General features: G+C 37.6%; 1 protein-coding gene across 1 annotated transcript in view; it reads right to left on the bottom strand.

Moving 5' to 3' along the window:
* The window catches only part of LOC133848534 (uncharacterized), a 92,611-nt gene extending 80,390 nt beyond the window's left edge, over positions 1-12,221 (bottom strand). The window contains 5 exon segments of the mRNA XM_062284153.1: positions 8,431-8,534; positions 8,607-9,517; positions 10,588-11,115; positions 11,187-11,292; positions 11,788-12,221. Of these exon segments, the coding sequence (XP_062140137.1) occupies positions 8,431-8,534; positions 8,607-9,517; positions 10,588-11,115; positions 11,187-11,292; positions 11,788-11,852 (1,714 nt within the window). The 5' untranslated portion in view covers positions 11,853-12,221.
* Between the last annotated feature and the right edge of the window lie 237 nt (positions 12,222-12,458).

The following is a 12,458-nucleotide window of genomic DNA, read 5'->3' as shown; positions in this document are numbered from 1 at the left end:
ACTAGATTTTCCAGACCGCTGCCATATACAATTTATTCTTAAATTTCGAGTCTATTCAAACTGAAAAACTAGATTACTACTTTTCTTATTACTTTTTTTTAATAAAGAAGCTACATTTAAATCGATTAAATAAAAATACTTAATCAACTGCCATAATTTGAATGAAAATTATTTATCAATTTAACTATTTTATTTAAATCGTTTTATTCATAGGACTTTTAACTAGTTCCTTTACTTAGCAGTCTGCGCAGCGATTCTAGTAAAAAGGTTTTGAAAGTTGCTCTCCTAAATTTAGCAATAAAATATCCGTTAAACAATTTGAAGCAGAAATTAAGATGTATTTTCATTTATTTCAATCATTACAGGGTACATAAGATAGATATAGCTGCCATCTTTGCTTTGTTAAAATGTACAACAATTAATATTAAATATCTTGTGGCATGTGACAAGACTTAAACTTTTGTGCCAACACTTGAAAAGACTTTTTGGCCAAATGGAATTAACGACGTTGTTTGCACAACATTTCGAGGATATGCAAACAGTGCGCGAAGAAGAGGAATTCACCAGAATTCAACATCTCAACATCGATAAATGAAATTGAATTCGAGTGCTACACAACTTGAAAATGAAGTGCCAAGCAATTATGAAAAGTCTATTATGCTAGCAGCTCAATTTGTTGATTAATTATTCAGTCTAATGATAAGTGAATAAAATACAACTATAAGAGCCTACGCATGCCTTTAACTTCGTATATACTTGATGGTGCTCGAAACGATTAATAATTAGAATAATCGTGCAGTTTTTACCTTTAAACTAACATCAACAAGTTGTCTAAATTAACTGACGAAGGAAAATTAAGTTAATTGAATTGTAAGATGGGGATAAAAGCTTTTAATAAAAAGATTTGAAGGGGAATTCAATAGCTGATTATCAATATACCAAATATAGATTTGCGGTATATTCCATTATTTGATTATTTAAATAAATGTATTTGCTGGGGAATTCAATAGTATCTCTATACCAAATAATCAAAAAAAAATAATAATTTCAGATATTTAATTCTTCTGTATATTTTAGTATTTTTTCGGTATATTCATTTAACATATGTTTACGTTAATACCACACTGTTTATATTTGATTGATTAGCAGACTTTGCTTAAATAAATACTATAAATTTTAACTTACTAACATAAAGTCTGTTTAATAATATTTATATTATATATTCTTTCATTAAATTTGTGGAAGCGATTAAATTTCTAATTTAAACGTATTCTCACATTCGCAAAAGATTATATTTAAGTAAGCTTATTTTAGTATGTAGCTAGCAAACTGTTGCAAATTGCGAATGGAGCAGAGAAGCAATTAATGCTTTAGAAGCAAGTGATGCAAAGCTAGTTAAGCTCGAGTGGTTAAATGAGTTAAATGCGAGTAAAGCTAATTAAATTTCGCACTAATTAAATACATCTATCAAATTTTGCCAAAAATAACTAAGCAATTTAAAGTAAACTGCTATTTCTATGTAATCCAAATGAAGTTCCACAACATAACATAAACTAACTCAACTGGTCAGTGTGTGTGTGTGTGTGTGAAAATGAAGCAAGTTGTGCTGCAAGTTGTTATATTAAATTACGGGCAGGTGCAGCATGCAGCATACAACGTGCAACGTGCAACGAGTAAACGTTGCAAGGCGAATACCATGTGTAATGTGGTGCAGCGTTTGCCACATTATGCACTTGGCTGCCATAAAACAACGGAATGTCAGGCAGTTTATTAATAGATATGAATTTATTAGCAAGCGAACGTAGCCGAGCGAATTTCATTTCATGTCCTCGACTATATCAAATTTAAATTAAGTATACGCTCTCTCTTTCTATATGCATGTTTGTGTGTGTGAGTATGGAATTTACATACACACACACACACACACACATACATACATGTGTGGCATATTCAATTTGCAACTTTGGCTTTTGTGGAATGCCAAGCTGCACACACAGGTCAGCTCATAATTCAATGTTGTGCATCGCTCTGCGCTGATATGTGCGATGTATATGTGTGTGCGTGTGTGTGTGTGTGTGTGTGTGTGTGTGTGTACACTAAGAGAAACGCATCATAATTTTACACTTTCACTTGGAAAATATATATTTTGAGAGCCGTGCTAGTTTTAATTTCATTTAATCCTTTTTCTTTGCATCTACTGCAGTCAGTATCTTTGGTTGACAATTTGGTATGTTTAGTACTCTTCGGTATATTTTTGTACTTTTGCGGTATATTAATATGGTATAGTTTTAAATAACGTTATTATAAAGCACACTCGACTGTAGCTTTGGCTGACAATCTGACATATTTTGTACTCTATGGTATATTTTGAATGTCGTACTATATAATTAGACCATAGAATTTGGTATATTTTCAGTATTTTTGCGGTATATTTATTAGGTATATTTGTAGCGATTATTTTGAATGTGATATCAATATACCGGTGTATTTTTTTAGTATTTTTGTAGTATATTTATTAGACCATAGCATTTGGAATATTTTCAGTATTTTTTCGATATATTTGTAGCGAATATTTTGAATGTGATATCAATACACCAGAATATTTTTAGTATTTTTGCAGTATATTTATTTGGTATATTTTAAAATGTTACTCGAATCTCTTTCGCCAGCTCGCCTTTTGAGTGCCCTTTTTCTCGCCGTGTTTATGCGGCCCAAGAGCAAAGGGGAAAGAGACACAAAGATTGTCTGTTTGTCTCTCTCATCCGTCCGTCTGTGTGTGTGTGTGCTAAATGGCTTACCAGAAGGCAGCTGGACCGTTGGCGATTGCCAGCGGTATTTTGAACTGATGATGGCTTTCAGCCAACGTTGCATTTTTTTCTCGTTTTGGTTTTTTTGCTGTTGCTTTTTGTTTTATGCAGCCAAAGCCAAATACACAACCGTTAGCTCGGAGTAGGCATAACGAACTATGGCACCTGTGAAACACATTAGCTAAGCTGCAGGCCAAACAACTGACCATCGAGTTGAGCTGCCTCAATGTGTGTCGAGAGTGGTGTATTGCAACGATATTTGTGCAGCAATAATTTGCAAGTTTAATGCGCAAACCGCAGATACAATGTCAATGTCAATGTAAGAGACTCACATACACAACTACACCTTTGTTTCTAGACTTTCATCAATTATTAATCGTGACGCCATTAAAAATGCAACACGCGTACTTTGTTGCTACCAATTTTCGGTTCAGTTATCATATTGATGGGCTTCAATCAACATCAACGAGAACGAGAATGAAAACGAGAACAGCAACAACAACGAACTGAAAAGTCAAACGAAAACCCTTTTTTGGACATTAACCCTATAAGTGCTTCTCTACTTTCTCTATCTCTCTCTCTCTCTTTCTTTCACAATTTTTATATTTGCTTTTTTGTTGTTGTTCGTGTTGTGTGTGTTTTTGGCTTGTCGTCCGCTTTCGAAATTGCCTTTGGCGGCCATTAATTAATGTTGGTCGTGCTCGTAAAATGCAATAAAGTTATTGGGCCATAAACAAACAAAGCCATCAGCTGGCCCGCCCTTCTCCCCCCCCCATTATCACTCTGCTTTCCACTTTCCACTTTTTCTATATTCCCCTTTCTTTTTTTTTATATTTTGGTTGGCTCGTTACTTGCCACATGCAAATATCCAGCATTCTTCGCTGTTAAATGTTTAACAAATCTATTTCAACTCTGATATCAAAATATTCTCTTAAAAAAATAAAAAACAGTGTAAAATCTAGCGCTTTGTTAATCGCGCGTGAATTTGATTCCAACATTTTTTATAGCTGCATTAAAATCTATGCGGATTATTGGCGAACATTCGAGCCAGGCAATGAAATCCGAGTCTATTTAACATACTGTATAAAAAAACAAGTGGGAAAAGCTACAGTCGAGTGTGCTCGACTGCAAAATACCCGGTAATCATATTTAATAAATGAAAAACACGGTATTAAAGTATTATACCAAAAATATACCAACTTAATATACTGAAAATACTAATAAGCCGGAGATTATTATCGGTATATCAATATAATATTACTAATTTACTAAAATTAATATGTCATTTTTACATACATATCAATATATATTATATATTTGGTTTATCAATATACTATTACTAATATACAGATATACTAGCATGGACCGTAGACTATATGTAGTATATTCATATACTATTACTAGTATACTGATATACTAAATGTATACTAAATATATTGAAATATACCAAAATATGCTATAGGCTATATTTGGTATATTAATTTACTACTAGGTTTTTCAAGAGCCATACAGATTTTAGTTATTTTTTCATTTTACATTGCCTCGATATTCTTTATTTGATATTTTTCTATTTTGTATATCGCTTGGCATTATTTAACATTAACTTTAAAAAACCTGCATAAATATTCAATTCATTTGCACTGATTGTTCAGCTGCAAGCGCGGTCAAAAAGGATTGATTGTATTGGCAATTAGATAACCAAATAGTAAAAGGTAAAGTTACAAAAATATACAACAATATTTTCAATTTCCAATTGATCTCAGTTCGGAGCAAAACTACTTTCAATTACAAACCTGAAAGCAAACTTGTTGCACCAGTGCGATAGAGAGCGACGATAGAATGAACGAGAGAGAGAGACAATGTGCGATAGATTGGGGCAACAAAAAAAAGAGGAGTTTATGTTGGGGCTGCTTTTGAGGGTGGGTTGTGAGAGGTGGTTGATGCAATGCGAAAGCAAAACGCAAAACTTGACTCACATTTCATTCATAAGAGAGAGCGTCACCGACACAAGCAAAAGAGAGCGAGCGGGAGAGAGAGAGAGAGTGAGAGATGACGATGCCCAGACAAGTGAGCACTCATTCATTTGTTCGCTGTCAACAGAGACACACTCACACACACACACCCACATTGATATATGTGAGTGTGTTGGGTACTTTCATTCATTAAAGTGAGTGTGACAGACACCGAGCTTGTTGGCTAGCAACACTTTGGCAATGCTATATATCTATCTATAAATTTCTATAGTGGACTTTGAACTTCACAGTTGGCAGTGAAAGCAAAGTCAGCGAGAAAGTTTCGCAGCCAACACCTGAGTTTATAATCTATCATTCGAACTCCTCTCACTCTCTCAGCGAGGATCGATGATTGAATTGAACGAACTTGGAGCGAGCACAGAAAAGCAAATATCCTTAACATCAGACGCTACTCTATTCGTTAACATTCCCTATGATCAGAAAGAGCTTGACTAATTTTTATCCACAACAGAACTAAAATATATTTTCGCATTATAATATACAATACATTACCTAAAGCAAATATATTAAAATCTCAATAAAAAATTGAAATTGTTAAATCAGCGCTATTTCAACAATTTATATAATTATATACATATACATATATATATATATATAATAATAATAATAATAATAGCTGAAAACTTTTTACAACACTCATAAAAAAAATAAAAAATATTGCCTACTTTTTGGAGCAGCCAAAGTCAATTCTAACAACAGGTTTGGTTTAAAAAAAAAAACAAACAGTTGCGTTTGTATCTCTTCTATAAAGAAGTAATTTTCTTAAAAATAATTTGAATTTAAAACACTTTCAATCAAAATCGTTCTTATTTTTCTGTGTCTCTCTAGACATTGGAAATAAGAAAATACACAATTATTCGAAATTCGATTTTATGTCATTTTACGTCCTCATGACTAAATTGAGTCTGAGGTTTGGCATGAATGAGTTTTCTTATAGAGTTTTGTAGTAGTACTATATTACTTATTTACTATAAAAAATGTAAGATCTAAAAAAAGGACTCATATTCTTTTTTAATACTTGGGTAATTCTCCAGCGAAAGAAAGAAAGAAAAATAATTCCAAAATCATTATTTGCTCTAATTAAAGTAGAGCTTATAAGTAAAAGTTTTAACCCAATTTTTTTGTTTATTTAATAACTTTTGCGGTCCGTATGTTTGTTCTGGAACAATTTTGACTTTTGTATAGATAGAGATTTATAGAACAATAACCTTGGACCGCCTAGACCTTATGATAGCAATCAAAAGCTAATGAAAACTTTTTTTGGCGTGGGCTAGAGGATTGAGATTCATCTTTATCATTTTCGCCAGAGAATTACCCACATATTTCTACATACTGTTGGAACATTTTGGATTTCTAATTCGAATTGTTAAAGAAAATGGAGTTTAAAACAAAAATACAGACCGCTGCGGCTGCGGTTGCTACGATTGCTGCTGCTGCTGGCACTGCTGCTCGTCGACTGTTGTGGTCGCGATTGATGCGATTGCTGCTGTTGCTGTTGCTGTTGATGATGTGTTGGCTGTTGTTGTTGTTGCTGTGGATGTTGCTGCTGCTGCTGCTGTTGTTGTTGTTGTTGTGATGAATGTTGCTGCTTTTGTTGCTGCTGCTGCGACTGCGACTGAAGCGGACGGCGGCCATTGCGCAGCGCGGCGACGTCGCCAACAGCGTCAACGTATTCGGCCACTGCGCTGCCGTTTGTTTGATATCGCTCAAGATATTTGTTATTGTAAGTGCAGGCAGCAAGCGCGCGTCCAACAAGCGTTCACTTATTATTATAACTATTATTTTTCATATATGTATGTATACAAAAAAAAAATTAAAAACACACCCACACACAGAACAATAAAAAAAAACGAACGCGCTTGTTGCTGTTTTCTGATTGTTTTTTTTTTTCTTCACTTTTTTGTAATGTAAATAACAGCGAGAAAGCGGGAAACGCACAATAAATTTATGCGCAAGGCGAACGCGTCTCTGTTTTTTTTTTGGCCACAAAACGAGGGCGCGGATGCGATTGTGGAAACCCGGTTTTGCGGCAACGGCAACGGCGACGGCGGCAAGCGGAGGCAACGAGCACGAGAACGAGGACGATGAGAACGAGGACGGGGAACGCAATGCTATGGGGCAATCTTCATTTGTATTTTACTTTACGTTACACTCACGCACATTGGAGAACCCCAAAAAAACTAACACAAAAAAAATACAAAAAAAAAACACAACAATAAAAAAATTTGGCGATTTTTAGTTGCGATTTGAAAACAACCAAAAATAATACGAAACATATAAATAAATCTCTCACTCCGGCACTTTATTATTTTGAATTTGTATTTTGTTGTATTTCGCTTGAATATTTTGTTGGTCGTCTTGTGTCTTCTTCTTGTTGAGTGTGCGTGTTTTTTTTAGTGTTGGTCGGGGGATTGAAGGGGGAATCTTATCGAGTTGTTGCGCTGCGCGGCGCTGCTTGCTGCGTTGTGGCACGTCGACGTATTCAACACCAACTGATGGCATGCCGAGCGCCGACATTGATAGCGTCTCCTCCACATTTATGCTCTGGCATCCTCCTTTCCGTTTTTTTTTCTCCTTTTTTTGGTCGTTTCCTTATGACAAGTTGGCAGCTCTCGTTATGCGCACAGCTGAGCGAACAGCTGTTTGTCATTTTGTTTGAGAACAGAAAGCTACAGCAACAATTCGCATGCAACGAGAGCTTACGTTGAGCTTTTGCGAGCAGGTTGGCAGCACCACATAACAGGATGCATTCGTATGCGAAAGCTTTACGGTTTTCAAAGTGAGCGGGAATTTCTTACGGTTTATTGTGTTTAGAGGAAAGCTCCGTTTTTAAATTATATAATGTGGTATATTTTGAACTCTATGGTATATGCTGGTTGTAGTACTATTCAATATATGGTATATACCGCACCGTTTTGAATTTAATCAAAATGGGTAACGGTATCTCACAGTTGAGCACACTCAACTGTAGCTTTCTTACATGTTTTTTTTCCTAAATTTCAGTTAATAGTATAAACTTTTAGTACTAACTAAAGTACTAAAGTACTAACTGCTTTAGATCTGGCCATGACAGTATTTTTTATTTAATTTTTGGTAGTTTGATTTGGTTTGCTTAATTTCTTGGTCTCTTTTAGCGTATAGTAAAAGAAGTAATTCCAACTAATAAATATGTATTAGCTTCATGGAGTTAAATAACGTTTTACCTCACATTTTCTCCGATTCAAATATGATTTTTAATGCTCAAGCTTACGAAACTTTAATAGCAACAATCGTTTAAAACTCCCTAAAAATAAATCTTAAACTTTTCCTGGATAGTCCAGCTTAAACGCATTCATGCTAACAAAATCAACATTTCAGATAATTAAAAAATGCAATAATTATCTTTCTGCAATTCAAATATTTCACATATTATAAATTGCAAAACATTTTGATGATTCCCAATGAAAAATAATTATACTAATAGAATAATGGGTCTATTCCTCATATTATGAATTCGAAAAGAATTCAAGGTTTTGCGATCAACAATAGATTACTATTAGAATTTCCGTTTTCACACTCGTCAGAAAAGAAATGGAAAATTCGTCACTCACCGGTCTGTGTACTGGAGTCAAAGAAAGTGCTGGTTGTTTCCACGGTCATGGTGCCGATGGTGCCGTCAATAATCTGCGCCGAAGAGTCGCGTCTGCCACGATAGCTGCAATCGAAAAAGTAATTCGTTTAGATACTATTAAAAGTTATGAATGGAAAGCAAGAAGCACCGACTCACCGACAGACATCATCGCTCTGGGAGCTTTGGCGTCGAAAATTGCGACAACGTATCATCTCCTCGGTGGTGGATTGGCGTCGAAATCCCCGGGCGATTAAAATTTCCTCCGTGGTCGATTGCCGCCTAATCGCCGGCCGTTGATTCTGCTCGACGGTGGTCAACGGCGGCGGGCGGGAGCACGGACTGGGATCCCGGGACGACGAGCAACTGTTTGAGTCCGGTGAGCGTGGCGATCGTGCCGCCGAGCTGCTCTGGCGTCGCAGCGTATGACGCCGTGGACTGCCGTCGCGTTCATGGGAACGATCCGGTGAGAGATGCGTACGGGAATCACGGCGACCTCCGCGCGATGCGCTGTCCGGCGACAGTGAGTCACGTCGCGACGTCCGGCGTTCGCCCTCCTCGGGCGGATCGGGACTCAAAGCGGGCTGCGAGCCGCGTCGACTGCCGCCGGGCAAACAGCTCTCATCGAAGGCCGTCGCCTGACGCTGCAAACGCTGCAAGCGCGGCGCACGCTCGGGACTGATGCCCGCCTTCGAGTCGCGTCGATTGACCCGACCGCATTGGGTGGTCGAATCGCGGCGACCCTTCGGCGCCGTCGGACTCGTTGCTGGCGGCGTCACCGAGCTGGTGATGATGGTCGGTGGCGGCAGGGCCTGACAGGCGGAGTCCACCTGCTGGTGGTGATAAGTGCTGGTTGAGATTAGTGGCACAGAGTCGGAGCAGGAGCCGGCGGAGCTAGTCGATGGACGTTGCTCCTGCCGGAAATTGGGAAATTCCGGTGCGGCGAGCGAGTCACGCTTCTTGGTCACTTGGTATTTGGGTGGTGGAGGCGGCGTTGTCACGCGGCCGGCAACATTGCTGTCGCGACGGCTGCTCGACAGGTAGCTTTCGCCTGAGCCGCGTCGCGAGGCCTGGATGTTTGGAATCAAGGAAAGACCGAGAGAGAAAGAGAGAGGCATGCATGAGGTTAGGACTGTGGCTAATTGCCGGATGCAGGTTGTGTTTGTTGCTTAGATCGAAAAACTAGCTTACAGCTGGGAGCAATTGGATTACTTAAAGGTATCGCAAAATAACTCTGGGATTAAATACAATTTCAAAAGCTGACAAAACAGTTGCACAGTCTATTTTTCAATCTGCTTCTCCTAAGGTACCACAAGCGAATCTAAATCTAATAAATACTATATAAATATATATAAATTCTATAATAACAAATTTGATAATATTGCTGATTATTTAAAAAACACTTTATGAAACTTGATAGTACACTGAACAAGACCAATTTCTAACATTAATATTTACATCTTGTCGCACTTTGTAGACCAAAATTCTCATTACTATGACAAAACTCATGATTTTAGAATTTGTTTTTCAATGTAACAAATAAATACAATCTGTGCGACAATTCAAAGTTATCTGTAACCAAAAGCTTCTACAACGATGTCTATTGTACAATTCCTTTTGCTGCCTAAACTGAAGCTTTGGTATAACTTTTATACATTGGTTTTAAAATCTAAAGCTTTTCCTACTATTTCTAAGCTACATATTAAGTATATTGCCTGGTCTACAAATGTACTTTAAAGTCACTTAAATTACAACTGAAGCTTTGTTATAACTTTTATACATTGGTTTTAAAATCTAAAGCTTTTCCTACTATTTCTAAGCTACATATTAAGTATATTGCCTGCTCTACAAATGTACTTTAAAGTCACTTAAATTAAAACTGAAGCTTTGTTATAACTTTTATACATTGGTTTTAAAATCTAAAGCTTTTCCTACTATTTCTAAGCTACATATTAAGTATATTGCCTGCTCAACAAATGTACTTTAAAGTCACTTAAATTAAAACTGAAGCTTTGTTATAACTTTTATACATTGGTTTAAAATCTAAAGCTTTTCCTACTATTTCTAAGCTACATATTAAGTATGTTGCCTGCTCTACAAATGTACTTTGAAGTCGCTTAAATGACAACAACACACTCACACTCTTGGTGCACTCGATGACAACAGGCACAACGACGCCGCCACCCGACGACGATGGCTGCTCCTCAACGGTGGTGCTCTCGCGTCGATTCCAGTGCTTGACAAACTCGGCGGTGTTGGAATCGCGTCGCGATCGCATGCTGCGTATCCCTGAATCGGCGCTCGATTCGCGACGCTTGCGCGGAGTAACATATGTGGTATTTCCGGTGTTGGTGTTGCCGCCGCTACCGCCGGCTCCAGTGCTGGCATCGGTGGTTGAGGTGCGCCAGGGTAAACTGCGAGCGAGATCGGCGAGAGTTTCGCGGCGATTCAATTGCGCCTTGTTGCGTGCGGCCTGCTGTTGCGTCTGTTGCTGCTGTTGCTTGTTGGTGCCGCCGCTCCACTCGCGCAAAATGTCAGTTAATTGAGCCAACGAGCTGCGACGGCGTCGCTGCAAGCCAGGTGGTGGCGATTGACTTGGCGGCGTTGTGATTTGGGCCGCCGAATCGCGACGACCGCCAAGACGTTGACGTATCGTCGATTCTTCCAACTGCAAAATGAATTAAAATTTGCATTAATCAAATGTAGATTGAAAAAGTACTAAATATAATCATATTTTACCTGTTCGCGCACCAAGTCGTCCCAGCCGTTGCCGCCTTGCCACACCAGGCCGACCTGGTGCGACATAATGGGCAGGTTGCAGACGAAGCATACGGATGTCAGGTTCCTGCAACGACAAACATCATTTTCAAATATTGTGCGTCAGAGGCATGCATCCAAAAAAAAAGCTCAGGGCAGGCATTAGTAAATCGAAAACGAACCAAAAAAACGTGTGCTGCAGTTTGCTTCGAGCTTTTTTGACAAATGTCATTTCGATAAAGCTTTTGAAGCTCGCCTTTTGAAAAGTGCACACAAAAGCTCATGCTCGATAAACTTACAACAACAAAAAGCACATGCAAAGTTTCGTCTGTGTCAAAGCTTTCAAGCACATCACATGCTGCACTTAAAGCTTTTTTAGCTTTTTCGTGTGTTCGTGTGTATGAAAGTTGTGTGTGAGGTGAAGTTGAAAAGCTGTGTTTATAGCAAAAATAGAGAGCGTTTCGAGATAGAAGAGGAAAAGTATAGCTGGATAGATGGTGTTTCGCAGTTGTCGAAAAGTTGCGTTTGTTTTTTTTTTTTCGTTTTAAAATATTTATGATTTAGATATGTGTTTTGTGCTAACTTTTTGCGTATGACGACGCTGCTGCAGGGCTGATCCATGGACCTGTAATGCCGAAGTTTTGACATGGCGCATGGCGTTCTGTGACTGCAGCTCGGCAGATCCCTTTTCTTATAACACGAAACTTATTTCGCTCTTGCCATTAGCTGACATGCACTTCTCCAGAGCTTTTCCCGTTGATCCTCGGTGTTCTTCTGCCGTCGTGTTCCGTGTTCCTTGGGTTCCTCCTGTTTGCTTTTTTTATTATATTTGATTTTTGATTCGGTTTTCGTTTAATTTTGCACAAAATGTGTGGGAATAGTCTTTGCAAATTCACAAAATTTCACAGGTTCTTTTTAATTATTGTTATTATTCATTTTTTCTTTGATTTTACTATTGCTAAATAAGAAAAAAAAAATATTTGGTATTTCAAATACTCTTTTTGAATTTTTCTTTAATATTCGGTTATTTTTTTTTTATTAAAGAATTGAGTATTTTTGACAAACTTCACCAAAGAATTCCTTACTTTGCAATTGTTGTAGATTTTTCCGTTTATCGGTTTTATTTTGGCTGTATTTAAAATATTGTTTTTTTTTTGCTTTAAGTGGGGCGGGGAATTTGGGGAATTTTCTACACACAGAGACACAGAGATACACTGAAAAAAATCGAAGAAAAAAGAATATTTGTTGGTTTTA

This window comes from Drosophila sulfurigaster, chromosome X (assembly GCF_023558435.1).
Source record: "Drosophila sulfurigaster albostrigata strain 15112-1811.04 chromosome X, ASM2355843v2, whole genome shotgun sequence".
Taxonomy (NCBI): Eukaryota; Metazoa; Arthropoda; class Insecta; order Diptera; family Drosophilidae; genus Drosophila; species Drosophila sulfurigaster.
The sequence above is the reverse complement of the archived record's forward strand: the minus strand, read 5'-3'. Positions and strand labels throughout refer to the sequence as shown.